Source organism: Corvus moneduloides, chromosome 1 (genome assembly GCF_009650955.1).
Source record: "Corvus moneduloides isolate bCorMon1 chromosome 1, bCorMon1.pri, whole genome shotgun sequence".
NCBI classification, from domain to species: domain Eukaryota; kingdom Metazoa; phylum Chordata; class Aves; order Passeriformes; family Corvidae; genus Corvus; species Corvus moneduloides.
The window spans coordinates 155,009,297-155,034,418 of record NC_045476.1 but is presented as its reverse complement, the minus strand read 5'-3'; the positions used below and the strand labels follow the sequence as shown (position 1 = coordinate 155,034,418).

Here is a 25,122-nt window from a genome sequence, read left to right as displayed (position 1 = left end):
GGCGACGTCGTAGGGAGCGCCGCCGCCTCCCTTCCATCCTTCCCACCCTCTTTCCATCCCTCTCTGCCCGCCGCCGTCCCCGCCGCAGGCGCTGCCGGGGCAGGGTGAGCGCGCTGGGCCGGGCGGGCACCGGCGGGAGCCGCTGAGGGAGCGAGGCCGCCTGGGTGCAAACCGTGAGTTCGGCGGTGGCGGAGCGGGGCGGGACGGGACGGGACCGGACCGGACCGGACCGGACCGGACCGGACCGGACCGACTGGGGTTTGGAGCCCGTCCGGCCGTAGCCGGTCTGGGGCCCGCTGTGGAGCAGAGCCTGCGACGGCACTGGGGACCCGGGAGGGCTCCGGGCGCTCGTCCTGGGTCAGAACGGTTTTGGGAGAGCTCAGTGTCATCTTAAGTTTATCGCAGCGGTTCGGAAGGTTTTTGGTGAAAAGTCAAGCCCGGTCAAAACTTCTCATAAATGTTTCTGAAGCACAGGCGCTTGTTTTTGGTGCTGCACGCAGTAACCCCTAGGAAACGTGTTGAATGAATAAAACTGACCAGGAAGTGCAACGACAGCGTGGAAGCTCGTCCTTCAGAAAAAAAAAAGAACGGACCTATGTCGTTTCCATTTGCTATGAAAGTTTTCCTTATTGTTAAATGCGATTATAGTCACTTTGGTTGTATTTTCAAAGTGGCTCTTAAAAACACGTTTTCTGAAGTGGTTTTGTTTTTCTTGCACCCGTCTCTTTGTGTGGTCACAGCTGCTTCCGTATTTGTGACTGTCATTCTTCAATAGTGTTCTTCAACTTTCTTGTTATAAAAGATCACACTTCCCCTGCCTGCTCACACAGGTCACTTCTCAAATGTAGTGTATTTGCTGAAAATGAATTCAGTGCATTTCTTTCATTTTACAAAGCTGTGGATAATTTAGATTTCATAAATTGAGAGATTGGAGAGTATGCTTAAGCATCCACAAATTAAAATATCAAAAACATGAGTACAAACCAGTCTAAATGTGTGCACGTTTGTTTTTACAGGTTATTAATGGCGCAGTTAGTTTCTTCATCAAGCTTTCTGCTTCCAGTAACCTGAAGAGTAAGGATTATAATCAGATTGCAGGACTTCTGCTGCTCTGTCACATGCAGCTCCACAATGGTGGATTTTCTGGCTGAAAACAATCTCTGTGGTCAGGCAATTCTTCGGATTGTTTCCTGTGGAAATGCCATCACTGCAGAACTTCTGAGGCTTTCCGAATTTATTCCTGGTGTTTTCAGGCTAAAGGATAAGGCTGATCAACAGAAGTATGGGGATATCATATTTGATTTCAGTTATTTTAAGGTAAATCCTTTTATTGTTAAACTTCTCCTTAAAGCACTGCTGTCCCACGTGAGGATGCTTCGGGTAGTGAAACAGTCATTCCTGACTGTTGTGTTTATTAATACTACATCTTCCGCAATGTATGATGAGTCATCTGGCCTGTGAACTTTGATAGATACCGATTATGTAAAACGTGAGTATTGGATTCTGGGGTGGTAACAGTAGTAGTAGTAATAATAGTAGTAATAGTAGTAGTAATTCCTGCAGGACCACTAATTTATACTTCCACCAGCAGGTTCTGAGCCTGCGTGGTTGGCTCTTGAGCAGTGCCGTGGGCAGTATGCCCATCTTTCTTCTGTTAATCTGTAGTTTATTCTTTGCAGCCATGAAAACTGCTTTCTGTTTTCCTGTCTGACAGTGCTGTGATTGTTTTTTCACTGGACTTGTCACGTGCACTGAATAAACAAATAAATAAGTCAAGGAGAGGTATCCATGGAAAGCCCTTATTTCCCTTTCAAAATTAAGCTTGCAGTACCAGGTTCCCTCTGTCATTTTCCAGTATGATTAAAAGGGAACTACAGAGACTATCTAAATCTGATTTTATTTGGATTGTACAATGCAAGAGATGGCAATAATAAAACAAGGGAGGGACTTCTAAAATTTAATTCAATTTTATTGTAGTAAGAGTTGTAAATTTCAGGCGCTAACTGTGAGCCTTGGATACTGAAAATCCTGAGCACAAATGATTTCACAGTTACCTTTAGATCTAAGTGCTTGGTAGAAATCTTTTTTTTTACACAAATAACTTAAAAATTTTAAAGCAGATGGCTGTAATTGGTGAGAAATACAATAATCCTTAAAGCTGTAGTATTTTTGAATGCTAAGAAAGCATAACAGTGTGCTGTTTTTCAAAGTTAAAAAGCAAAAAAATCCATAGAAGTCATACTTACAAAGCACAGATTAGGGAGCTTACAGATATTTTTACTGCGAATGCACTTTTTCTGTATTCACGATTCTTAGACTTACTTAAAGAGGAGAGATTTGAGATTTTAAAAGACTGTTTGCTTTGTGCATTTGCGCTTCATAGGCAGTCTAGGGCCTGGTTTTATCCTTTGTTTTATGTAGGTATTTTGCACAAAAAGAGAAGCAGAAGGCCATTTATAAAAACTCAGAAATTGTCAGCTTTTGAAAAACAGGTATTTTCAATTCAATGTTAATGATACTTCCAATTAAACTGTAGCAATATTTTCATTTAGATGGTGTTGATAAGACCAAATGGTGGTTATGAGAAATACAACAGTGGTAAAGTGTTAGAAAAGTTGTACTATTGCTTTAAGGAAGTCAAGTTCTTCATCCCAAGTCTATTTCCCCCATGATTGTTAATGACAAAGTTTCTGCATTAATTCAGGGGACAAGTGCTGAGCTAGATGCAGAGTCTGTGGAAAAAACAGGTGTAATATTTTCAAGCAGTTTGAATGTATGAGAAGGTACTAGGCTTTGTGCACATTCAGTGTTACGGTTTCTACCTGACAAATTAATCAGATGAAATGTGTAAAGGAAAAAATTCCATCAGGGAGATAGTTAGCACTACAAAAAGCACCCAATGCCTTCAGATGTATTGGGGCTTTACTGGAAGCATTGGCCATTCTTTTCCATTGGTTACATTGGATAAATCATATTTTAAATTATTGCAGATCGTAACAGTGTGTAAAACTCAACTTTATGGAATCAATTTTTAGCCATAAAGTAGGTTGGAAAGCTGCAGATCCTTGTTTTGGTAAGAAATGTTAACTCTGGTTTGCGCACAGGTTGTTGTACATGATATGTGTCCTACTGAAGAGAAGTTGAGTAGAGATTGAAGCCAAGTACTGTCTCTAAAGATGAGTTTCTTTTTTCAGGGGCCTGAGACATGTGAAGGCAAACTGGAAGCCAAGCCCGAGTTACTGGATTTAGATGAAGAATTTCGTGAAAACAACATTGAAATTTTGACGAGGTTTTATTTAGCTTTTCAGAGTGTACATAAATACATTGTAGATTTAAACAGGTATGGTATTTTAAATACGTATGGATTTTCGAAGACGAGATTGCTGGTATTTGTATTATTGATGAAAAGCTTTTTCTGTAGAGACCCACTGTTGAAGCATATTCATGTGCACCAGGAAACCTGGATTGCTGGAGTGAACACTAACTTTTACTCCAACAGTTCCCTACCAGCTTCATATATGACTTGAAAACATTTTACCTCTCTACCTCATTTCCTCAATTGCAAACTTGAGTAAGTTTTTCTTTATCTTGGAGATTGTCCTGAAGATTTTTTTTTAATAAAAGGATAATCCATATTATTAAGCTAATTTGTTTGTGGTCTTGCAAAACAGAATATCATATAAGGTTCTTTTTTCTTCCATTGGCATTATTTTCCTGAACTTAATTTTTCGGTGGAGTTGCCATATTGTCAAGTTCACTGCTCTGACCTGTGAAAAACAGAATGAAAGGTTCATGAAATTCTCTAACAAAAAGTTCCTGAAAATCTTAAACATGAGAATTGGTTCTATTATTGATGTTATATTAAAAGATTAAATGCTTGATATTACTTATTAACAAGTAATGTTACTGGAAAATCCTTTAATAGGAATGAATCTCATGTTACTTAAGGTGAACATACTCTATTTCTAGCTCTACCTTCCAAACTAAGGTGGAGATCAGTTTATGGTGTTCCCAGGAGATAATTTGAGGCAACTTGAAAATATTACAGTTTTACTAAATTACTGTATGGCAGCCTTCCCAGGCTGTTATCCATCCATGACAAGATAAAGAGGATGAGCTGTAAGCTACCAGGTATCTGTCAGTGTCTTTAACGTTACACCATCAGGATACGGAAGGAGACTTTTGCCAACTGGTTTGCACTAGCTAGGGATTTCAGTCTCATTTTATAGTACAGTCTCTCTTCTTCTTTGTCTGAAAAACTCCATGCTGCTTGTACTAGGGAAATGTTCAGATGCATCTATGGACTTTGAGAGAAAATTGAACAATTGAGTTCTGAGGGTATACAGTTTGAGAGCAAAACAGTCAATGACCAAACTTTTTGTCATGATCCTAGATACTTAGATGACCTCAATGAAGGAATTTACATTCAGCAAACATTAGAAACAGTCCTCCTTAATGAAGATGGAAAACAGCTTCTAGTAAGTATTGGCTAGTTTTGTAATAGTAGAAAACTAACCCACTCAGTAAGTGCTAAACTAGACAAAAATTTAAGTTTACCAAACACATGGAAGTGCTGTGACTCACTTCAAGGAGGAAAAAGAGCAAAAATCCTCAGCCTGCCATTTTTCATGTTGTGTTGACTATGTAGTTGACATTGGGTTAGTTTGCCAATACGTGTTTTTCTTTAAATGTTGCTACAAAATCATGTTTATGTGATTTTCTTTCTTCATTCTTTCTCTTTCCAAACAGTGTGAAGCCCTGTATTTATATGGGGTCATGCTACTGGTCATTGACCAGAAGATTGAAGGAGAAGTCAGAGAAAGAATGTTGGTTTCCTACTACAGATACAGGTAGTGGATATAGGTGTGCAGAAGCACTCCAGGCTGAGAAGATACAACATGCAGTATATTCAGTAACCTAGGTTATTCAATTAAGATAAATGGAAATATTGTCACCTTTTTCTGACTTTATACGGATAATTGAGCAGAGCTCTCTGAATATCCTAAGAACTTCTTGCTTTAGCTGTGTTTGCAGATTCAGCTGCAAAATGAGCACCAGGTTTTTCATTCTGTTACAACAGACATTTTAAGTCCACAAGTAAACTTTCGGCTAAAGCTTTTAGGCTGCAAGTGCCAGCTATGAAAGTGTCACAAGTTCCCAAATGTGCAAGGAAACTTTCTGAAAAGTCCTGACTATCTAGGTGACAAAGTATTGCAAGTCAGACTTCTTGTAGTTACAGTGCTTGATTAGGTACAATCAGTTACAAGTTTTACAGGCTAGGTTGACAGCATCAGGGTATAACAGCTGGGGTCTTAAAGGGTATCAGTGTAAATCATTCCACACATATAAAATGCTGCTTTGACTATGTTTATGCCTCCCTGTATGTAATGAGAGATTCTTTAATTCTGGAATGCAGAAGTGAATTGACAAGGGGAATTCAGAAATGGTGAGGAAAAAAAATGAAAATTAAAAAAAAAAAGGAACGAATTCCTCTCTGAATATAAAGCTCCTTTCTGTTCCTGAGTTCAATTTTCTGTTTGCGTTTTGTCTGCTTATCTGGAATTTCAGTATGGACATTTATCAGTGTCCTGTAACATGATGACCATTATATTAAGGGAATAAATAACCAAAAATCTCCTAGACTTTAGTATTTGTTAATTTTCTTGTGAGTAGGGCGTGGTTACAAGGGGTAGGAAAAAAGGAAATTATTAGGTCGTATAGCTCATACTGTTGTTCCTCTTTTTTTGTAAAACAGTGCAGCCCGATCCTCTGCTGATTCCAATTTAGATGATATTTGTAAATTGCTTCGAAGCACTGGATACTCGAGCCAACCTGGAGCTAAAAGACCTCCAAACTACCCCGAGAGTTACTTCAGCAGGGTTCCCATTAGTGAAACATTCATTAGCATGGTTATTGGCCGCTTACGGTCAGATGACATTTACAACCAGGTAAGTAACTCTGAGATGAAAGAGGGCTCTAAAGGGGAATGTCAAAATGATTCTCAGGGTAATTACTTAATCATGAAGCTCTGAAAAAAATAAATGATAGAGGTTGTAAGGACTCTTGAGATCAGCTAGTCCAACCCCCTGGCACAAGCAGGGTCAGTTGGAGCAGGTTGTGCTGGGCTTCATCCTGTTGTATTTGGAGTATCTCCAGAGGTACAAACCACAGAACCTCTCTGGGCAATTTGCTGCAAGTGCTTGGGCGGCCTTGCAGTAAAAACCAACATTTTTGATTAATGTCTTATGATTGGCCATGTCTTATTGACATGTCTTATTTGACTCATTTATGGCATAGTAAAATCTTATTGTAACCTGTTAAGTAACAGATATCTACAAAGTCAACTTTTACATTCTGGAAATGCATCTGGTAAATATGCTGCATGTGTAAGCGTGTCCAGCTTATCTAAATATGCTTCTTGCCTCATTGTATCTATACACTGCACTCTTTAATGTGGCCCGTGATATTTTCAGGGGGTTTAGGATGCGCTGTATTATGTTCAGCTTTGTTTTGTTACTTTTTTCTAGGTTTCAGCGTATCCATTACCAGAACACCGCAGCACCGCTCTGGCTACACAGGCTGCTATGCTCTATGTGATACTGTATTTTGACGCTTCTATTCTTCACACTCAACAAGCAAAAATGAGAGAGATAGTGGATAAATACTTCCCAGATAATTGGGTAAAAATTAATTCTGTTTTAAAACTGTTCCCTGGTTTTAATGTTATAGGAACAATTTAAATTATTGTTACAGTATGTGTTATGGAAAAATAATAGTAACCTAAAACTAGAAGAGATTCTTCTCCGTGGAAATTTTACTTTGTTCAGAGTGAAGCAGTCTGAGTCAAACGCTCTGGATAAGCATGGAAGGCTGTCCTTTGAAAGTGTAATTTATCATCTTAAGTGCTTTAATCAACTACACTCTAATACCATCAAGATAAAGTGAGTGCCAGAAAAATGTGTGATGAAAGGCATTTTAGGCATCTTCTAGTTCAGCCTTCGCCTCAAAGCAGGGCTGACTTCAAAGCTAAATCAGGCTGCTCAGGCCTTGCCCAGTTAGTTTTGGAAATATCTAACATGAAGACTCTGCAGCCTCTGTGGACACCTGTGGCTGTGCTTTATCACTGCCATGGTGAAGGATTTTTTCCTTCTGTACCACTGGAATTTCCCTTGTTATAGCTGTGCAACATTTGTGGCTGTTGCTTCTTGTCTTTTCACTGTGCACCTCTGAGATGGGTTTGGCTCTGTCCTAGTCATAACTTCCCTTTAGGTAGTGGAAGACCACAGTCAGATCCCTTGGTCATCTTTCTTCCAGCTTAAGCAAACCCCACTCTTAACATACTAGGTCCCCACAAGTGTGTTAGTGGCCTCCTGTTCACTTCATTCCAGTTTGTATATGCCTGTCTCATACTGAGGAGCCCAAATCTGGACCCATTACACTCAATGAGACCTCATGAGAGCTGAATAGAAGGAAGATTCACTTCCCTCAGTCTGCTGGCTGCAGTCTGGCATAGCCCAGTGTCTGATTACTCTTTGTTGTCATAAGGCTGCATGTCTGATTCATGTTTGGTTTTTCCAGCAGGACACCTAGGTCCTTTTCTGCGGAATTGTGACATTCCCCAGATTGTGATCAGTGTCCAGATTTTGTTGTTGCAAGGGTTTGGGTTTGTCCCAAGTACAGGACTTTGTATTTGTCATTTCTGACCCTCATGTGGTTTCAGCTTGTGAATTCTACCAGCATGTCAAGAATGCTGTAGAGGACAGTCTTGCTCCCCAACAAATCATCCCACACTGATGTTATTTGAAAACTAGTTTAAGGATTAACTCTGTGCTATTGTCTAAATAACTTAGAAGCTAAAGCTGTCGCTACGTGTGATTCTATAGACTTTTTCAGATGTAGTGATTAAAATGGAACTACTACATGTTTCAGTACTGAGTTTTAGGATTTCCATTCAGAATCACTAGTCTGCAAAAACCTGCTACTGAAATAGGCTGGCATATAAGAATAGAGTCCCTAGGTCGTCTATATCAAAGGGAATCAGACTTAACAAAGAAACTGTATATTAATTTGTGTATCTCTGTTGTATTCTGCTGTATCATAAGTGGAACAGTGAAGCAGGGAGGGAGGAAACTGCAAGAGCTGGCTATTTCAGTAGACATTAGAATCACTGTTTCTGGAGAACTACAAGCTTATTTTTAGAAATGAGAACTTGACATTGTGAATTTTTGATCATGCCAGCATTTTTATTAACTTGAGTTCATAGTACAGTTTGATATTTTTAGACAACACCTATCTTCTTGTGGTCAGGTGTGGATGAGTTAGCTACATCAAATACGAAATACTCGACTCCTAGGCTGATTTCAAATTATTCTTAGCAGTTGAAGTGTAGCCTTTTGAGGATCTACAGGAAATAATGAGCTTCACTTCAACAATATGAGAGAGACCTTCATATCAGCAGACCTGGGTCCCATTTGCCTTTACTTGACACTGCCAGAAGAGCTCAAAGGCTGACAGTGTTCCCCTCGATGTGATCATGCCTGGATCAAGGAATATTGGAGCATCAGTGTGACAAAGCTCATAATCCCACAGCTCTGTACATCCTTCATCTGTCAGTAAACCAAGTCTTCCATTTTTAATCAATTATCTTACAAATAAGATAATTGTTACTTAATCACAATTCTATATTTTTAATCATGCTTAAACTTGTGCTAGGGGTCTGAAATCAGTTTCTCTTTGCTCCTTAAAAATCACACTATGTAGTCATAATTTCTGTGTCACTGTGAAAGATGCATTACAATTCAATTTGGTCCTTTGGGCATCCTAATATTAAGATTAATTCATCTGATTTTTCCCGCCCTATCGTAGTTTTTTTCCCCAGTTGCTTGTATCAATCTTCTTCAGAGCATCATGGAAATGAAAAATAAGTCATAAGTTCATGGAAAAAAACCCAGAGTATCATATATAGTGATTGAACAAACTGTCATCTTGTTTTCAGATCTGTGCTTCTAATTAATTGTGTGTCTTTTATTTCAAAGTCTTCTTCTTGATTTCCAAAGGTGGTACACCAAAAAGTACCACTACCAAAAAAGTTCAGTTATCTCTTATTTATACCCACAGCATATCCCTTTCTGTCATATTGTTAAATGAAAACTTTGTATTTTTCTTAATAATAACATAAATGCAACTTCTTGTTTTCTGCTTCCAATTTTAGGTCATTAGCATTTACATGGGAATCACTGTAAATCTGGCAGAAGCATGGGAACCCTACAAAGCTGCTAAAACTGCCCTCAACTACACACTGGATCTTTCAAATGTCAAAGAGCAGGTACATAAGCCACCATTAAGTATTTTAGCAAGATGCAAGATGTGTGGGCATCTGAAGTATATTATATGGCATCAATAATGCATGGGTCTTTTCTTCTTGCATACAGTATCTGTACTGTATTGTCTGGCAAACTTCGGGAATATGAGTAGAAATTTTTCCTTCATCTTTAGGGAAGAAGTTCACCAAGTGGAACTGACATTTAATTCATAATAAGTATCTCCATTCTGTGATAGATTTTTGTTGTTGTTCTTTCCCATTAGGCAATAAAATATTAGTACCACTTTTTAGGAATAATTCCTAGAGAGTACATAAGTGAATATATTGAAAGGCTGCAAGTCTGCATTTTTGAAACATTATACTTCCTATGTAGGCTCTTTGCTTTAAAGTTTATCTTGCATCCTTTGTCATGCAGTTGCAGTGTATAATATTGCCTACTAGTAATGATAGTAATTTTTATAGAACTTTTGATCTGTGTGCCCTCTAAGCTCTAGGGAATATGGTGTATTCTATTTGAGGCAAGGATTTTACTGACGCAGGCTTTGTGTGTTTTAAGGCCAGCAGATACGCTGCAGTCACCGAGCGAGTGCACACGCAGGTGCAGCAGTTCCTCAAGGAGGGCTGTCTGAGGGAAGAGCTGGTGCTGGACAACATTCCCAAGCTGCTGAATTGCCTGCGAGACTGCAACGTGGCAATCCGCTGGCTGATGCTGCACACTGCAGACACAAGTAAGACTTCATGCTACACTCACTGCTGAGTGTAGGAGGACTGTCAGTCCTCCTCTACTGGGGCTTCATTTTGGGGCCTGAGGGAAGTTCAGTTCTGCTGCTGTTGAAGTCAGCAGTTTCCTCTACTGTTTGCAGGAAATTGTTGAGCTGTTGTTTTGCAAATAGTCTCCTAAAGCCTTGTCTGAAACAGCACATGCATTTCCTCAGTTCTTGTGAGCCAAACACAGGTATAAGAATTAGTAGAAGTCACTATCTTGTTGAATAGTATTCCTCAGAAAAACATAATTCTGGAAGTTTTACCTAGCTCCAAAAAGAAAGCAGTAGCCACCTTCTTAAAATCTAAGTAATTAACAGGTTGAAACTAAGGTTTTTGTTATGTTGAATTGAAATTCAAATGAAACTGTTGAGTAATGTCTCTGATGTGAGTTTGGGTGTGTGAACTGACTTATTTAGCCATTCCCCTGTTCGAATGTTTGTGCCGTCTTTGAGGCTTCTTGATATGCGAGAGGGCTTCTGTTACACCTCCATTCACTTTACTAATGGTTTTAGAAATACTGATCTCTGGGCTTCTCAGTCAGATGGACTAAATTCACATTTAGTTTCAGAAGCCTGCAGAAGTTTTGAGGCTGAAGCACCACAGAGACCTTAATTATATCCTATTATAGGGAGGAGTTGTTCCATGTAAATGGAAGACAAGTAGGGATGTACATATCAGAGCAAAATGTTTTTGCCTTCAAGCTATTAAAAAAAGAATGTATTTACAAAGATTGAAAAGCTTGGCCAAATTCTGTGTAACAGTGGGGAAATGTTGTCTTTCCATTTTCAGCTTGTGATCCAAATAACAAACGTCTCCGCCAGATAAAGGATCAAATTTTAACAGACTCAAGGTACAATTCCAGGATCCTTTTCCAGCTTCTTCTGGATACAGCTCAGTTTGAATTCATTTTAAAAGAGGTAATGTGCTGCTGACCAGAGTCTTCTAAGATCACTAAGCTGAAAAAGTCACTGGATGTTTTTATAAGTGACTAAAAATCAAAAAATCTGCATTGTTCTGTTCTATAAAATTCAGTAAGCTTCTGTCACTGTAAGTCCATGACACAATCTGCATTTCTTAATATTTTTAATTTTGTTTTTAATATTCTGGCTAGATCTTGAAGTAATGTAGTAATCACTAAGTCAGTTCCATCTGTTTTCAGTATTATTTCACCTATTGTGATATGCCTCCTTGCCAGCTTTGTAAACCACATGATTTGGGTTTCAATAGATGTTCAAGCAGATGCTGTCAGAAAAACAAGCTAAATGGGAGAACTATAAAAAAGAGGGATCTGAAAGGATGACTGAGCTTGCTGATGTCTTCTCAGGAGTTAAACCTCTTACTAGAGTGGAGAAAAACGGTAATTATTAAAAACTGTACTGTGGGGAGGAAAAAAGTGATTTCAATTTATATTTCTAAAGTGTTACCAAAAGAAAATACATGAATCTAATAGTGATAATATAAAAACAATTTTCATGTCCCTCAGCTGCCAAAGAGGTCTCTTTAACTCTTGTCTTGTTTAGGTTTTCATCACATATTCCATATGCAAGCAATATTTAGGTACCTAATATTTAGATGGCCCTATTTTTAAAAGTATTTTTCATTCCTTTATTTGGATATGCCAGCTGAAACTATAAAATGCCAGTTCACTTTTCTATGTATAATGGAGTTCACGTTACCATGTTCCGTGTATAAAGGAGTGAGAAGATCATGCCCATTAAATTTAGGGGTGCTTTAACCTCTTCCCTTATTCTTTCCCTGGTTGTAACCTGGATTTGAATTGTATCAGCATCTTTTCAAACCTTCTCTCACTTCTCTACACTGAATGGTATTCTCTGAGTTCTCCAAGGACTTAAAAATCAAATCTGTACTTCTTTTCAAATTCCTTGCTCTTGTTTTTGAAACTTTTTTTTTTTCTTGAACTGGCATAAAAATAAGATTTTTTTAACGCCCATTCATGTTGGTAGGTGTTTTTAATGTTGTGTGTGAAATTTACCCGAGCATTTGCCACTTTACAAGTGTACACGTTGAAAGACTAGAAATGTACCAGTGAAATAACAACTTGTAAAAATAATCTCCTACATGTATAGCTTGTTTGTTTCTTTTGACTAGCAAGTTCCCTGTATTTTTGCTGCCTATCATACATGCAGAGGTTTCAATAAATTTTTCTTACTCTTTCATAGAAAATCTCCAAGCTTGGTTCAGAGAAATCTCCAAGCAAATAATGTCTCTGAACTACGAGGATTCCACTGCAGCAGGCAGAAAAACTGTGCAGCTAATACAGGCTTTGGAAGAGGTATGGCAAAGACATTTTGAGATATATGACCTTGTCCTTCTGGAACAACAGCATTTTTTTGCACATGCACTGACTTCTAATAGCAGATATACAAGACAGATCTGCATTTTATATTGGATATTTGCAGTTACATATCTATAGTAAGCAGAAGTTTCATATAGACCTTGGTATTGTAAAATAAGGGATATAGTATGAAAGGTCATGCCCCCTGTACCTGAGGGTTTGTAGGTTTTCTCAAAGAAATTAATCCAGTATTTAACTTCATTTGGCAACATCACTCATTTTTTAGAAATTCTGAAAATAAATTCATTTGAAGCTAGAAAGGGTGATTTGAAAGGCAAAATAAAAATATCTGTATTTTTTCTATTCTATTTCTTCTATTTCCAGGATATAAAAGAGTACTCAGAATGATGTTTCACAGTACACCTCCTTGAGTAACTTTTTGAAATTTATTTTTAATACACTCCGTAACAGGCCAGGATTTAAGTGTCTTACTGCTGCTAACATCCTAAAGTAATGCGTCAATTTACTGATTCTGTTTGTATTGCTGCCCTTAAGATAAATAGAAAACAATAAAAAAAAATAATCCCTTTATAGGTTTTGTTTGTTTGTTTTTTAAAATACAGGTCCAAGAGTTTCACCAGCTGGAAAGTAACCTGCAAGTTTGCCAGTTTCTTGCTGACACCCGCAAATTTCTCCATCAGATGATCCGAACTATCAACATTAAAGAAGAGGTCTTGATCACCATTCAGATAGTTGGTGATCTTTCTTATGCTTGGCAATTAATTGACAGGTATGTTAGCAGGATCTTTTTCTTCCAGTCAGTTACCATTTGCAAAACTTGTGGGAAATAACATGCATAAATGTTATTAAGACTATAAACTTTCCAATTTAAAACAGTCTTGAAGCTCAATTCTGTGAATTATTTAGTATACTGAACTCGCATCAGCTTGAATAGGAATTAACATCCATCCTTCTCAGGTTGTTAACTGCAGGTGAAGTGATAGTGTAACTTCTCATTGTCTATCCTGTTCCAAGTACAACAGCTTTGTTAACCTCCTGTCTCCAGCCTTTAGTCTCATTAAGTGTTCTCCAAAATATGGAGTTCATTTTTCAACCAAAAACAAACAAGGAAAGACTAATGCTCAAGAACTCTGTTTCCATGGTGGGATTTTGCTGAGCTGCTACTTCATTACCGTGGTGTTAACACTCCCTGATGCCTCTTCTTTTGTCCCACCTACCCTTATCATATAGGGTTTTTCTAACCAGTACCTCTTCAGACCAAAATCCTCCTTCAGTGAAGTCTGTCAGTGATCTCCTGATCTCCGTTTCCACATTACACTGGTGCTGTTGACATACAATTAAACAGTTGAAAATAAGAGTTTCAGGGGAAGAAGCTGATTTGTTTTGTTTGTTTCCTACCCCAGCTTTACGTCTATTATGCAGGACAGCATAAGAGTCAGTCCATCTATGGTAACTAAACTCAGAGCCACTTTCCTAAAGGTAAGTATGAACAACAGTGAATGTACTTGAACACTGCAGGTCAATCCAAGTAGTTTGTTAAAAAGGCCTTAAGGCTCTGAAATCACAGAAGAATCAAGACTTCCTTTTACCAGCATTTTCTATGCCCAGGTTTTTTTAGACAGTATTGAATTAGCTCAAGGTTCGTTTTAAGGAAAATAAAACCAAGTTATGCATGGGGTTTTTTATGCAACAATTATATTGCTGCTGTTAGGTAAATAAGTCTTATCATCCAGCCTCCACTCATTACAGCTATTTTCTGGAGACTTTGGTGCAGAGATGGGATCCTCTGCATATGAATCAGAACAGGCTGAAGGAATTTAAAAAGTTATGTTGGCTGTGCTTGTTGTCATCTTGAAGCTCTGGCATCAAATGAAAATATTTTCTGTAGAAATAAGAATGGGAATTAGCATGAGTGAGAATGTAAAATTACAACTGAAATATCCCATGCAGTTGTTAGGAGTTTAACAATCTTACAGAAGGTAGCCTTATGTACTGTTGGAGTTTTTGACCTTTAACAATTTTTTTTTCTCTTGGAAAGCCTGATACAGCACTGCTCCATAGGAAGAATCCAGTATTTTGGGTTGTAGGATAAGAACCTGAGCAAGAGAATTCAAGCATATAATTTACATCAGAAAAAACACAATGGAGTTAAAATGTTAACTTTATTTGTAGCTTGCTTCTGCTCTTGATTTGCCACTTCTCCGTATCAATCAAGCGAACAGTCCCGACCTTCTCAGTGTGTCCCAGTATTACTCTGGCGAGTTGGTTTCCTATGTGAGAAAGGTGGGTGCTTAAAAGGCGTAATTGCCTTTTTCTCTAATTACCTTTTCTTAATTGAGGATTTTTTTTTTAATGAGAATATACTGACTGTGTGTGTCTCTTCTGTCATTTACAAAGGTTCTACAGATAATTCCAGAAAGCATGTTTACATCTCTTCTCAAAATCATAAAGCTTCAGACTCACGATATTATTGAAGTGCCTACTCGCCTTGATAAGGATAAGCTACGAGATTATGCTCAGCTTGGACCACGATATGAGGTGCCGTTTAAACAGGAAATTCTGAAAAAGCAAACCTTATAGGTGGCAAACTTTAACCTAAGTTTAAATCTATACAGCTCCATAGAGTTATACTTTAACAGTGAAGTTGGATTTGTTGGCTAAAAGTTAACATTTACTGGTGTTGTTGTGAGCATACTTAGGTTTCATGAGGACAGATGAGTAACTTCTGCGCTTCTGTTTGTAGAAGTTTAAACTTCTGATCTTGTAGAGAAGGGGAGGAAAACCAAATAAATTTATAAAGGAGCATGAAGATACTTTTATTTATTGGAGGGGATGGAGCCCTGAAAACCTGAGTCTGAAATGAAGCCCTCCACATTTGGCCATTCTTGTTCCAAGTGGAGAAGGTTAAAGACTGAATAAGCCAGCAGGGTTAAGCTTTTTGCTGCCCTCAAATGAGGAGAGGATGGAGGCACATTGATGTGATCAGATAAAGCTGCTGTTGCTCGTTTTGTCTGTGGTTGTTTTGCTGTACTGTTACCAGTCTGGAAGAGTGAGCAGACATTAAAATTGCTACGGTTTATTATCAGTAGAGGAAGATGAGACACAAAACCTGAGTAGATCAGTAAGTCTTTCTCACAAAGAATCTGATAATCACTTAAGATGCCAGCTTTTCTCTGGAGATTTTGCCGAAGTGCTCACTTGTTAGGTGTTTTCTGCAAACAAGCTGTGATTTCTGATTAAGCTGATGTTGAGACCTGACCATTACATTTGGACTCCCCCATGAGACTTTGTGAAGTCAGTCTGGTTTGTGGGTAGGAGTGGAGGAGGAGGCAGTGTTCAGTAATGTTTTATTTTGAGGAGGTAAAGGGAAAACACGTTTTACTAAAGCTTTTCACTTCTGATTTCTGTTGAACTGTAGGTCTGAACTGTTTTCTCTGTTCTGTATTGTAATCATCTGAAAGGCAAAAGACTGGCTTGTCTGAACTCTGAGCATAAGGATAATAATAATTGTACAATTTAAAGTGAATGTGCTACTGTATTACATCAGTGGAAATACTGAGGTGGACTCATTGTGGCAGCAGGCTTTATTATGGAATAACTACTGTGAGCTGTTGTCTCCAGCCTGCTCAAAGGTATCAGCTGAGAGTTTTGTCCATGATGTTTTGTGCACACAAGACATAGCTGGTCTTCCCTTCCATAATCCCTCTGAAGCCTCTGAGAGGTACCTCTTCTTTCCTACTGCTAGCACACTTATCTGACTAAAAGAAAGGTAATTATTTTACTATAAGTAAATCCAGAACAGTATCTAAAGTTGAAAGTGTATCAGTGCAAATTACTTTAATCTAAAACAGGAAGCTACCACTGGGAAACATGGATACCTTTTTAGAGAAATTATTTACATCTATTGAATCACTTCAATGAATTGTGTTTTTCTATTACAGGTTGCCAAGCTAACCCATGCAATTTCAATCTTCACTGAAGGTATTCTCATGATGAAAACGACTTTAGTTGGTATCATCAAGGTAATGATCCATTATTTCAATAGGAAAAAGTCGTGGGGTGGCAATTAGCACTTTAGCACAATATGTGAGACCTTGAGGAAAGATAAGAAAATATAAGTTTGCATACAAATTTTCAAACAGTGATGCCTAAATTGGCAGACAGATAAGAACTGTATTTTTTAAAGGTTCTTAAGAAACCACAGTCCCAGTTCTAAATAGATTCATCCACCATAGTTGGTGTTCTCTGGGGGTTTTTCCTGCTGGAAAGCTTTTCTGAAGAGCTGTTTCTTCCATTGGTATAAACTGCCCTGCCTACATTAAGGCTACATTTATACATCTTGGAGAACCAGAAGCAAGTATTCTTGAAGATACACTCCCTAATGCATACTGGCTTAGAATTGTACAACATTCTCAGTGGATCGTGAACAAAGGTTGAATATAGGAACTACAAACCTTTGCCATTCCACTTAAAGAAATCATTTATTCTGTAGCAGAAGTGTGTGAATTTTTATTCTTTGGACAAGTTCTGATGGTTAAGTGTATCTGTTAACAGTGCTTCCTATTTATCAAAAGTATTTAATATCTTTCTTGGTACAAAATAAATCCTTTATATTTTTTATACCTTTCTGACTTTAAGGGAAAGATGTTTCTTCTACTTAGGTGGACCCAAAACAGTTACTAGAGGATGGAATAAGGAAGGAGCTGGTAAAACGGGTGGCCCTGGCTCTTCACAGAGGCCTCATCTTTAACCCTAGAGCCAAGGTGTGTAAGAATTTTATTTGGTTTTAATTTTTTGTGTATCTTGGGTGTGTAGGGACCTCTTTTATTATAACGCCTTTTAGAAAATAATTTGTGCTTTTCTGTGCAGATTTCCTTATTGTAAAAAAGTATACATTTCGAATTTTGGAAGGTTATTTGGAGTGCCTTATTTAATGTTCAAATAAGTTTTGTTTGTTTGTCTTTTAACATAAAATTAAGAAACATATTTTTGTTCTGTTCCAAACAGTCCTGTCAATTCCGAATTCACGGTTCTGCCTTTGTCTGTGATGACTGACAGGTCACATAAGCCAAGTAAACATAGATAGGCAATGATAAATACGAGTGACTCCTTGTTTTGATCCTATCCAGACTGTTGAATCTCCCAGATCAATCAATACTACGACTGAAGGCAAAAATAAATACTAGAAGTGGGGGGAAAAAATATTTAGTAAGAATTACTTCAGATACCAAATGTTGATAAATGTCTCAGTGCTTTTCAGATCTGGCTGGACCATGGTAAAATGCTCTAGAGGTTGTTCTGTAAGGGTATTTAGAAGCCTTTTACATTTTCTTTGAATTCTACCTGTTCACAGTTTTGGTTTTATCTTTTTGTTGTTCTTTATCTCCAGCCAAGTGAACTTATGCCCAAACTGAAAGAAATGGCAGCTACAATGGATGGGTTCCATCGATCATTTGAATATATCCAGGATTATGTCAACATATATGGTTTAAAAATTTGGCAGGAGGAAGTGTCTCGTATTATTAACTACAACGTGGAACAGGAGTGCAATAACTTCTTAAGAACAAAGGTGCTACTCAGACCCAAAAACAACAAAAAACTTGATAAATGTCTTTATATTTGGCTGTTAGAGCCTGTGACTGATGGAGTATATGTACCCATTGTTCCTACTATTGTGACTTTGACTGAATGTGCTAACTACTGTGTAAAACATCTGCCGCCAGCTTATTCTGAAATATTTCAGCATCCCCCCTGCATTAGTTGTACATAAGAAGAGAAAAGCACCCCAACCAGAATATTTTAATATCCTTTTGTAATAAGATTCATTCTTCTCTTTGCTTTATTCTGGTTTTATAGTGTTCTGCTATGTGTGATTTACAATATTGTGTTACAGTGTACTCCTTTTAAATCAAACAAAAGGAAAATTTCTAAGCTAATTAAAAAGTTGCAAGGAGCACTGCAAATTACTCTAAAACTTATTTTTCAGATTCAAGACTGGCAAAGTATGTACCAGTCTACTCATATTCCTATACCAAAATTCACACCTGTGGATGAATCCGTAACATTTATTGGTCGGCTTTGCAGAGAAATCCTGAGGATCACAGACCCAAAGTAAGTACTGTGTGTCACAAGCACCATGCACTGGATAGCTCCAATTCCACCATACACAAACCAAAATAGGAGAGATAGTTTTTCCTTAGCTGTCATATCTTTATATAAAACCAGATATACCCAGTCCATCCTGTACATTTTAAATATTAGTGTAGAAAAGTTGTGATTTTAGTCTAAGAAGGAAAACAGTGTTAAACAAGTGGAGGAGACAGAAATCGGGGAAGGGTGACAGAGCTGTGGTGGAGAGAGGAATAACTAAACATCACCTGAGATACTTGGAGAATCTTTCTCATCTGTCTGATAAAGGTAACTCATTACTGAGAGTATCACAGGAACTGTCTGCAGCTTCTTCTGAAGTAGTTGTTTGCTTATTTTTTCCTCAGAATCACGTGTTACATTGACCAGATGAATACCTGGTATGATACCAAAACTCACCAAGAAGTAACCAATAGTCGTCTCTTCTCAGAGATCCAAGATACTTTGGGTATCTTTGGTCTCAATGGCTTAGACAGGCTGCTGTGTTTCATGATTGTGAAGGAGCTGCAGGTAATTTTTAAACTTAAGTTTCTCTAGGCTACAATGCTTTTATTGTTTAATAATTTTTAATAAAATAAAAAAAATGTTAATTACCGAAATGGTAAACTGAAATCAAAACTATTTGAAAACTGGGTGTTCAGCCTCAAAAGTAAAAATTTCAGTTACAAATAAAATCAGGAAAGCTGGTGCCCATAAGTAAATGGTGCTGTGTAATTCCAGGTTGTGTGTTATGGGATGCTTTCTGAAGGTGTACACAGTGTGTGTACTTAAAAGTTGATCTCAGGTCAACTTCTATTTTTCTGACTAGACATCAACAAAGACTAGATTGAGTCTACCATGGTATAAGTAAGGTGTCAATTCTATGTAATGGCTGGTTCCCTAATGCCTCTATGTGAAACCAAGTTGTTTTGTTTCCTGAGAAGAACCTAGTTCTAGCCTGGTGAAAGATTTTAAGGAAAATAAGTACCAATGAAGACAGTTCTTCCTGAAAAATTGAATTAATAGTTGTCCATAGTAGGTATTAGATACTGACAAGGGGGATCTTTTAATTGTCCTAACATCGATTAGCATAACTCCAAAAAATGAAACTACAGAATTCCTCAACTCTTCATCTATGGAAATAGTCTTTTCCTGCTGTTAAAAAATGTGACTCCTGTGCCATCAAAATTAATCAGAGTGCATGTGTGATAATTTTACTTATTATTTCTTTCTTTTATTAGAATTTCCTCAGTATGTTTCAGAAAAATATATTGCGTGACAGGGCAGTACAGGATACCTTAAAAGCACTTATGAATGCTGTCAGTCCCCTCAAAGGAATCATAGGTACGTGCTTACTGGTTAAGATGGAAGAAAGCAATTGTCTTTGTACACTTGCATTTATTTCTCTTCTTACTTGTTCTTTTTTTAATGCCTCACCCTTCTTCTTTTCTCAGCAAATTCAAACAAGGTTTATTCCACAGCAATTGCAAAAACACAGAAGATCTGGACAGCTTATTTGGACTCCATAATGAAGGTGGGTTCATGTGATTTACTGTTACTCAGAATTCACTCGAGGCTCTTTGGTTATACTGGCCCCTCAGTTCAGGAGGGACAGGGACGTGCTGGAGCATGTCCAGAGAAGGGCAGCACAGCTGGTGCAGGGTCTAGAGGGTTAAGTCCTGTGAGGAGCAGCTGAGGGGGCTGGGGGTGTTTCGTCTGGAGTAGAGGAGGCTCAGGGGGGACCTTACAACTCTCTACAACTCCCTGGAGGGAGACTGTAGCCAGGTGGGGGTTGGCCTCTTCTCCCAGGCAGCCAGTGACAGGACAAGAGGACGTGGCCTCAAACTGTGCCAGGGGAGGTTCAGGTTGGACATCAGGAGGAATTTCTTTATAGAAAAGTTTGTTAAGCATTGAAACAGGCTGCCCAGGGAAGTGTGGAGTCACTGTCCCTGGAGGTGTTTAAGGACAGACTGGACATGGCACTCAGTGCCAAGGTGGTGGTCAGTCATTGGTTGGACTCAGTGATCTCAGAGGTCTTTTCTTAATGATTCTGTGATTCTGTGATACTTTATTCTGTTTATTTTACAGTGTTGTATTATACTGACTTGGAATTGTGTAGCATCACAAGTGAAGCAGGCCTCGGTTTGCAAGAGCTCCTGAGCCTCATTTGTGTGAGCACCTCACACTCCACAAAGTGCTTAGCACTGACTTTCATAAGAAATAGCTCACCAAAACCAGAGTCTGGCACTAGAGATCTGATCTGGGCAGGCTAAGTTAGTGTTCAGTATCAGGAACTATTGAGACTCCACACAGTGCCTTGTGACCATGATATCCCCAAGGATAAAGTTTGGAGCAGTAGCATTTCCCAGACTTGCCTTGTTCCCACAGAAGGCGTTGTACTGTGCTGAAGATTTAAACAATTTGTCCCATTAACTTGGCTCTTTATCTTGTCTCTGTAATGATATATTGGGACCAGCATTTTTCAGAGTGCTGTGAATGTTGGTTTGTTACTGGAGTGAAGAGTAACGACCAGGGAAGGGGAAGGTTGATTACAATGAGCCTCTGATGTTTTCCCCTCCTGCCATGCTGACCCTAAGATTTACAGAGAGGTGGGAACCAGAGTACAGGCATTGTCACCAGTGTAAAAAAAGTAACAGGGATTTTATACCTGTTAACCCTTTTTGTGCCCTTTTCACATGGCCTGTACCTGCTACCGGGAACTGTGTGTAAACCTCAAGCACTGTGACTTACATCTCTGCTCTGAGTGCACTGTGCAGCTGGGGTCAGTCTTTGACTTCACTCTTCCTTCATTGCATTCAGTTTAACACACCACCCTTTTTGTATTTGTTTCAACAGGTTGGTCAGATGCAGATTTTAAGACGACAGATTACCAATGAATTAAATTATTCCTGCAGGTTTGACTCCAAGCATTTGGCTGCTGCTTTGGAAAATCTCAATAAGTAAGAAGCAAAATGTGCTGAAGAGCTGCGTGTATGACTGTGATGTAATTGTTATCAGCTCAGCAATCCTTAAAATCTAAATTACAGCAAAATGTGGAGTCTGATTGCATGGAGGTTTTTGTTGATCGGTATTTGACTTTTAACCCAAGAAAAACATTAAAAATAAATACTTGGCAAGTAATTAGTTTAAACATGCAGTTTCTAATAGCATTTGGTTATATCTGGTTTTGAAGTCATATTTAGATGAGAAGAAGAAACAGAATATGTGTTGTTCTGATTTTGAATCAAATACAATGTTTGTAAAAACATACTCCAGAAAAGGTGTTTTATTCTTGATTGTAACCATTTACAGGTTTTGTGTCTCTGAAATGTTTGCATTAATAAGACGTGTGGCATCATGTAAGGCTTATTTGGGGATAATTAAAAAAATTATTTAATATAATAAATGTATTTTCCTTTTAGAGCAATACTGGCTGACATTGAAGCACATTATCAGAACCCATCATTACCTTATCCTAAAGAAGACAACACTCTTCTGTATGAAATCACAGCTTATCTGGAAGCTGCTGGCATTCACAATCCATTAAATAAGGTCAGGCATACATTCTGGTGCTTGGTGCAGTTTGCTTTTTTCTATTTTTTTATTAACTGAGGGAAAAAAATGTAGAAGTCCTGTACTACTCTTTTTTTTTTATTTCCCTTCAGATCTACATAACAACAAAACGTCTGCCGTATTTTCCCACCGTCAACTTCCTATTCCTCATTTCCCAGTTTCCCAAACTTCAGTACAACAGAAATTTAGGTAATGTTTAAGTTGCTGTTTGTCTGAATCTAATTAAAACCTATGTGAAGTTATGTGTAGAGAAGATAGTAAAATTACCTGCATAGAAAATACAGAGTTCCTAACTTTAGTCCATCACGTTCAGACAGTTTTGTTACACTATTTAGGCCAAATGCAATGGGGTAGGAAACAGAATCCAAACCCCTGTGTTTCTCATTCTATCCTGTGCCTCAGTTAGTATCATTAAGCCATTTGCCATGAAAGACATGTAGTTGTTACATTAGGTTTGAATTTTCTTTTGTGGGCAAGCAGAAGGAGAGACAGAGCAAAAAAATCATGAAAAGTATATTACATAAGTTAGTCTGTGCTATAAGAATATGTTCTGTTTTATAAACCTGTGTTGTTTTGGGGTTTTTTCTGTGCAGGAGTGCTGTGCAAGCGGCCAGCTGATCAAATTGACTGGCTTCCTTTGGTTCTGGGGCTCCTTACTCTGTTGAAACAGTTTCACTCAAGATACACAGAACAGTTTCTGGCTCTGATTGGTCAGTTTATTCGTTCAACGATGGAGCAGTGCACAAGGTATCCATGTTTTACTTTTTACCCAAGTATCACCTGTAGTAGTATTATCACTGCTTTGTCAGGTTTTTTTTTCTAGCTGAGTATCAGTGACATTGGCAGTCTTTCAGTACTTGAAGGGACCTTATAAAAAAGATGGAGAGAGTCTCTTTATGTGGGCTGACAGGGACAGGAAAAGGGAAAATGATTTTAAGCTAAAAGAGGGGAGATTGAGATTAATGTTAGGAGGAAATTCTTTCCCGTGAGGGTGGTGAGGCACTGGAACAGGTTTCACAGAGAAATTGTGGATGCTCCATGCCTGGAGGTGTTCAAGGCCAAGTTGGATGGGGCCATGAACACCCTGATCCAGTGGAAATTGTCCCTGCCCATGGCAGGGGCTTTGGAACTAGATGATCTTTAAGGTCCCAAACTATTCTATGATTGCATTACACAATAACAACAATATATTTTACTAAATACAAGATTAAAACACTATTTCTATTTGTAATGGAATCACATGGCACCTAGTAGAAATGGTGTTATTTGAAGGCTGGCATTTTCAGGTAATTTAATCCAAGTAACTAGTCAATTAGTAAGAGTGTGATCTCCATGGTGATTTAATTTTAGCCAGAAGATCCCAGAAATGCCTGCTGATGTAGTGGGTGCCCTCATGTTCCTGGAAGATTACATTCGCTACACCAAGTTACCAAGAAAGGTAAGAAAGAATTCCATGTCTCTAAATATGCCCCTAAACATCCCAACCATTTTCCCTGGAAAAAAGAACAGGGAATGTGTGGTCCCATTCTACTACAGCCAATGAAGGGATCTGGCCAGGGAGACACTGGCCGCACCTTCCATTTGTACTACACTGGAGCCGACATAATAAATAACAGGTCAGGGCCCTGCTGATGCAGAAGCAGCCCTGATTCATAGAGATCAGTCCCATTACCACAGGAATAAATAGATGAATACTAATAAAGGATTTCAGCTTTGTGCCAATTTCAAACAAGTCTGTTAAATTTAATCTTCAGTGTACATTGCTGGGGGCTGTTGGGAAGGAAAGAAATAAAACAGAAGTTCCAAGATGTTTCCAAGTAATACTAAACTTAACAGTATTTAAAACACAGGGAAAAAAGCTAATTAACAAGTCTAAATTTTGGTGAAACATTGTATCCAGTCTTCCCTTCACTTCTGCCAAAGCCTGATTTCCCAGGCAGCTTCCTTGTCTCACATGCAAGGGAAGTGCTAAAAGTCTGTGCTTGTAGAGAGACTTTATTTCAGGTTTAAATACAACTACATTTGAAGATGATCTATTATTTATACATAGTATTAAAAATAAGTCATAATCCTGTTTGCTATATATAGGCTGTACCTCAGTGGTCCTTGAAGAAGCCATTTCCCAACTAATACTGACAAGAGAGTGAGATTCTTCCAGTCTCCTCTTCCCAGCCCACAGTACAGTGTGGTAGGAGGTCCGTGTGTCAGTCCTGCCCCTGTAGCTGCTGCCTGTCCAGCTCCCACTCCAGCCTGGTGCTGTGTGGAGACACAGCAGAGAGGGCAGCAGCATTCCTCCAGTCCTACACAGTCCTGTGCTCCTGGCACCTCATCACAGCCCAGCCTGTGCTGTTCCTTCCTTGCTCTGTGCACATCCAGGAACACATCCAGGAGCACATCCTCATGCCAGGGTGCCTCAGGTCAATAGTGTGTGTGCTTGAGTCATAGATCAGATATGCTTGTTAATGGAGGAATGGACAACAAATGGATAATGCAAATGCCTAACTGTGCCTTCCTGTGTCCCTCAGGTTGTTGAAGCACACGTGCCAAGCTTCATTTTTGATGAATTCAGAACTGTTCTATGAATATGGAGAAGGATCAAGGCTTTTCTCCAAACCTGAAATGAGGAGTTGGGGCCTGAGGATGAGGCAACTACAGCTGTTCAGAACTGTGTCTTTTCTGTGCTTCAAGGCAGTGCCTACAGCTGTCTGTGAAATGTAACCATCAGCACTAGTCTATATAACCCTTGTTTAAATCTTGGCATGATACGCAGCGTCTCCTCTAAACAGCATACATTTTGTACTGAACATTATAAATGCTGCATGTAATTGTTTATGTATAAATCATTTAGGTTTTTTGTTCTGAAGAACTATTTGTGGAAGTTTGACTTTTGTATCAGAAATGAATAATGAAACTGGAAATAAAGGTGTTGGATAGTTTGCGAGGACTGTTGATTCCAAATACAATTTTCTTTTTAAAAGGACCATGAGTGAGAATGCATACACAGTGTAAAGAGGTTTGA

At 38.5% G+C, this 25,122-nt stretch overlaps 1 protein-coding gene across 1 annotated transcript; it reads left to right on the top strand.

The window, feature by feature from the left end:
* The first annotated feature begins 10 nt into the window (after positions 1 to 10).
* On the top strand, positions 11 to 25,047 carry WASHC5 (WASH complex subunit 5). Its single transcript, XM_032133139.1, has 29 exons — positions 11 to 173; positions 1,017 to 1,317; positions 3,195 to 3,340; positions 4,394 to 4,478; positions 4,750 to 4,850; positions 5,756 to 5,948; positions 6,528 to 6,680; positions 9,212 to 9,325; positions 9,879 to 10,050; positions 10,877 to 11,004; positions 11,315 to 11,444; positions 12,268 to 12,380; positions 13,007 to 13,173; positions 13,808 to 13,883; positions 14,577 to 14,687; positions 14,802 to 14,942; positions 16,346 to 16,426; positions 17,066 to 17,167; positions 17,794 to 17,973; positions 18,391 to 18,515; positions 18,899 to 19,061; positions 19,772 to 19,874; positions 19,985 to 20,064; positions 21,387 to 21,490; positions 21,953 to 22,082; positions 22,196 to 22,292; positions 22,697 to 22,850; positions 23,454 to 23,541; positions 24,629 to 25,047. The coding sequence occupies exons 2-29, from the start codon at positions 1,132 to 1,134 to the stop codon at positions 24,683 to 24,685; spliced, it is 3,480 nt and encodes a 1,159-aa protein (XP_031989030.1). The 5' UTR covers positions 11 to 173; positions 1,017 to 1,131; the 3' UTR covers positions 24,686 to 25,047.
* The last annotated feature ends 75 nt before the right edge of the window (positions 25,048 to 25,122 follow it).

Bases quoted from the DNA above. Each gene is read 5' to 3' on its own strand.
- WASHC5 (XM_032133139.1), top strand. From the start codon at position 1,132: ATGGTGGATTTTCTGGCTGAAAACAATCTCTGTGGTCAGGCAATTCTT. The intron at 17,168-17,793 runs GTGTGTAAGAAT...CTTTATCTCCAG, and splicing joins TCTTTAACCCTAGAGCCAAG to CCAAGTGAACTTATGCCCAA. The intron at 22,293-22,696 runs GTAATGTTTAAG...TTTTCTGTGCAG, and splicing joins TCAGTACAACAGAAATTTAG to GAGTGCTGTGCAAGCGGCCA.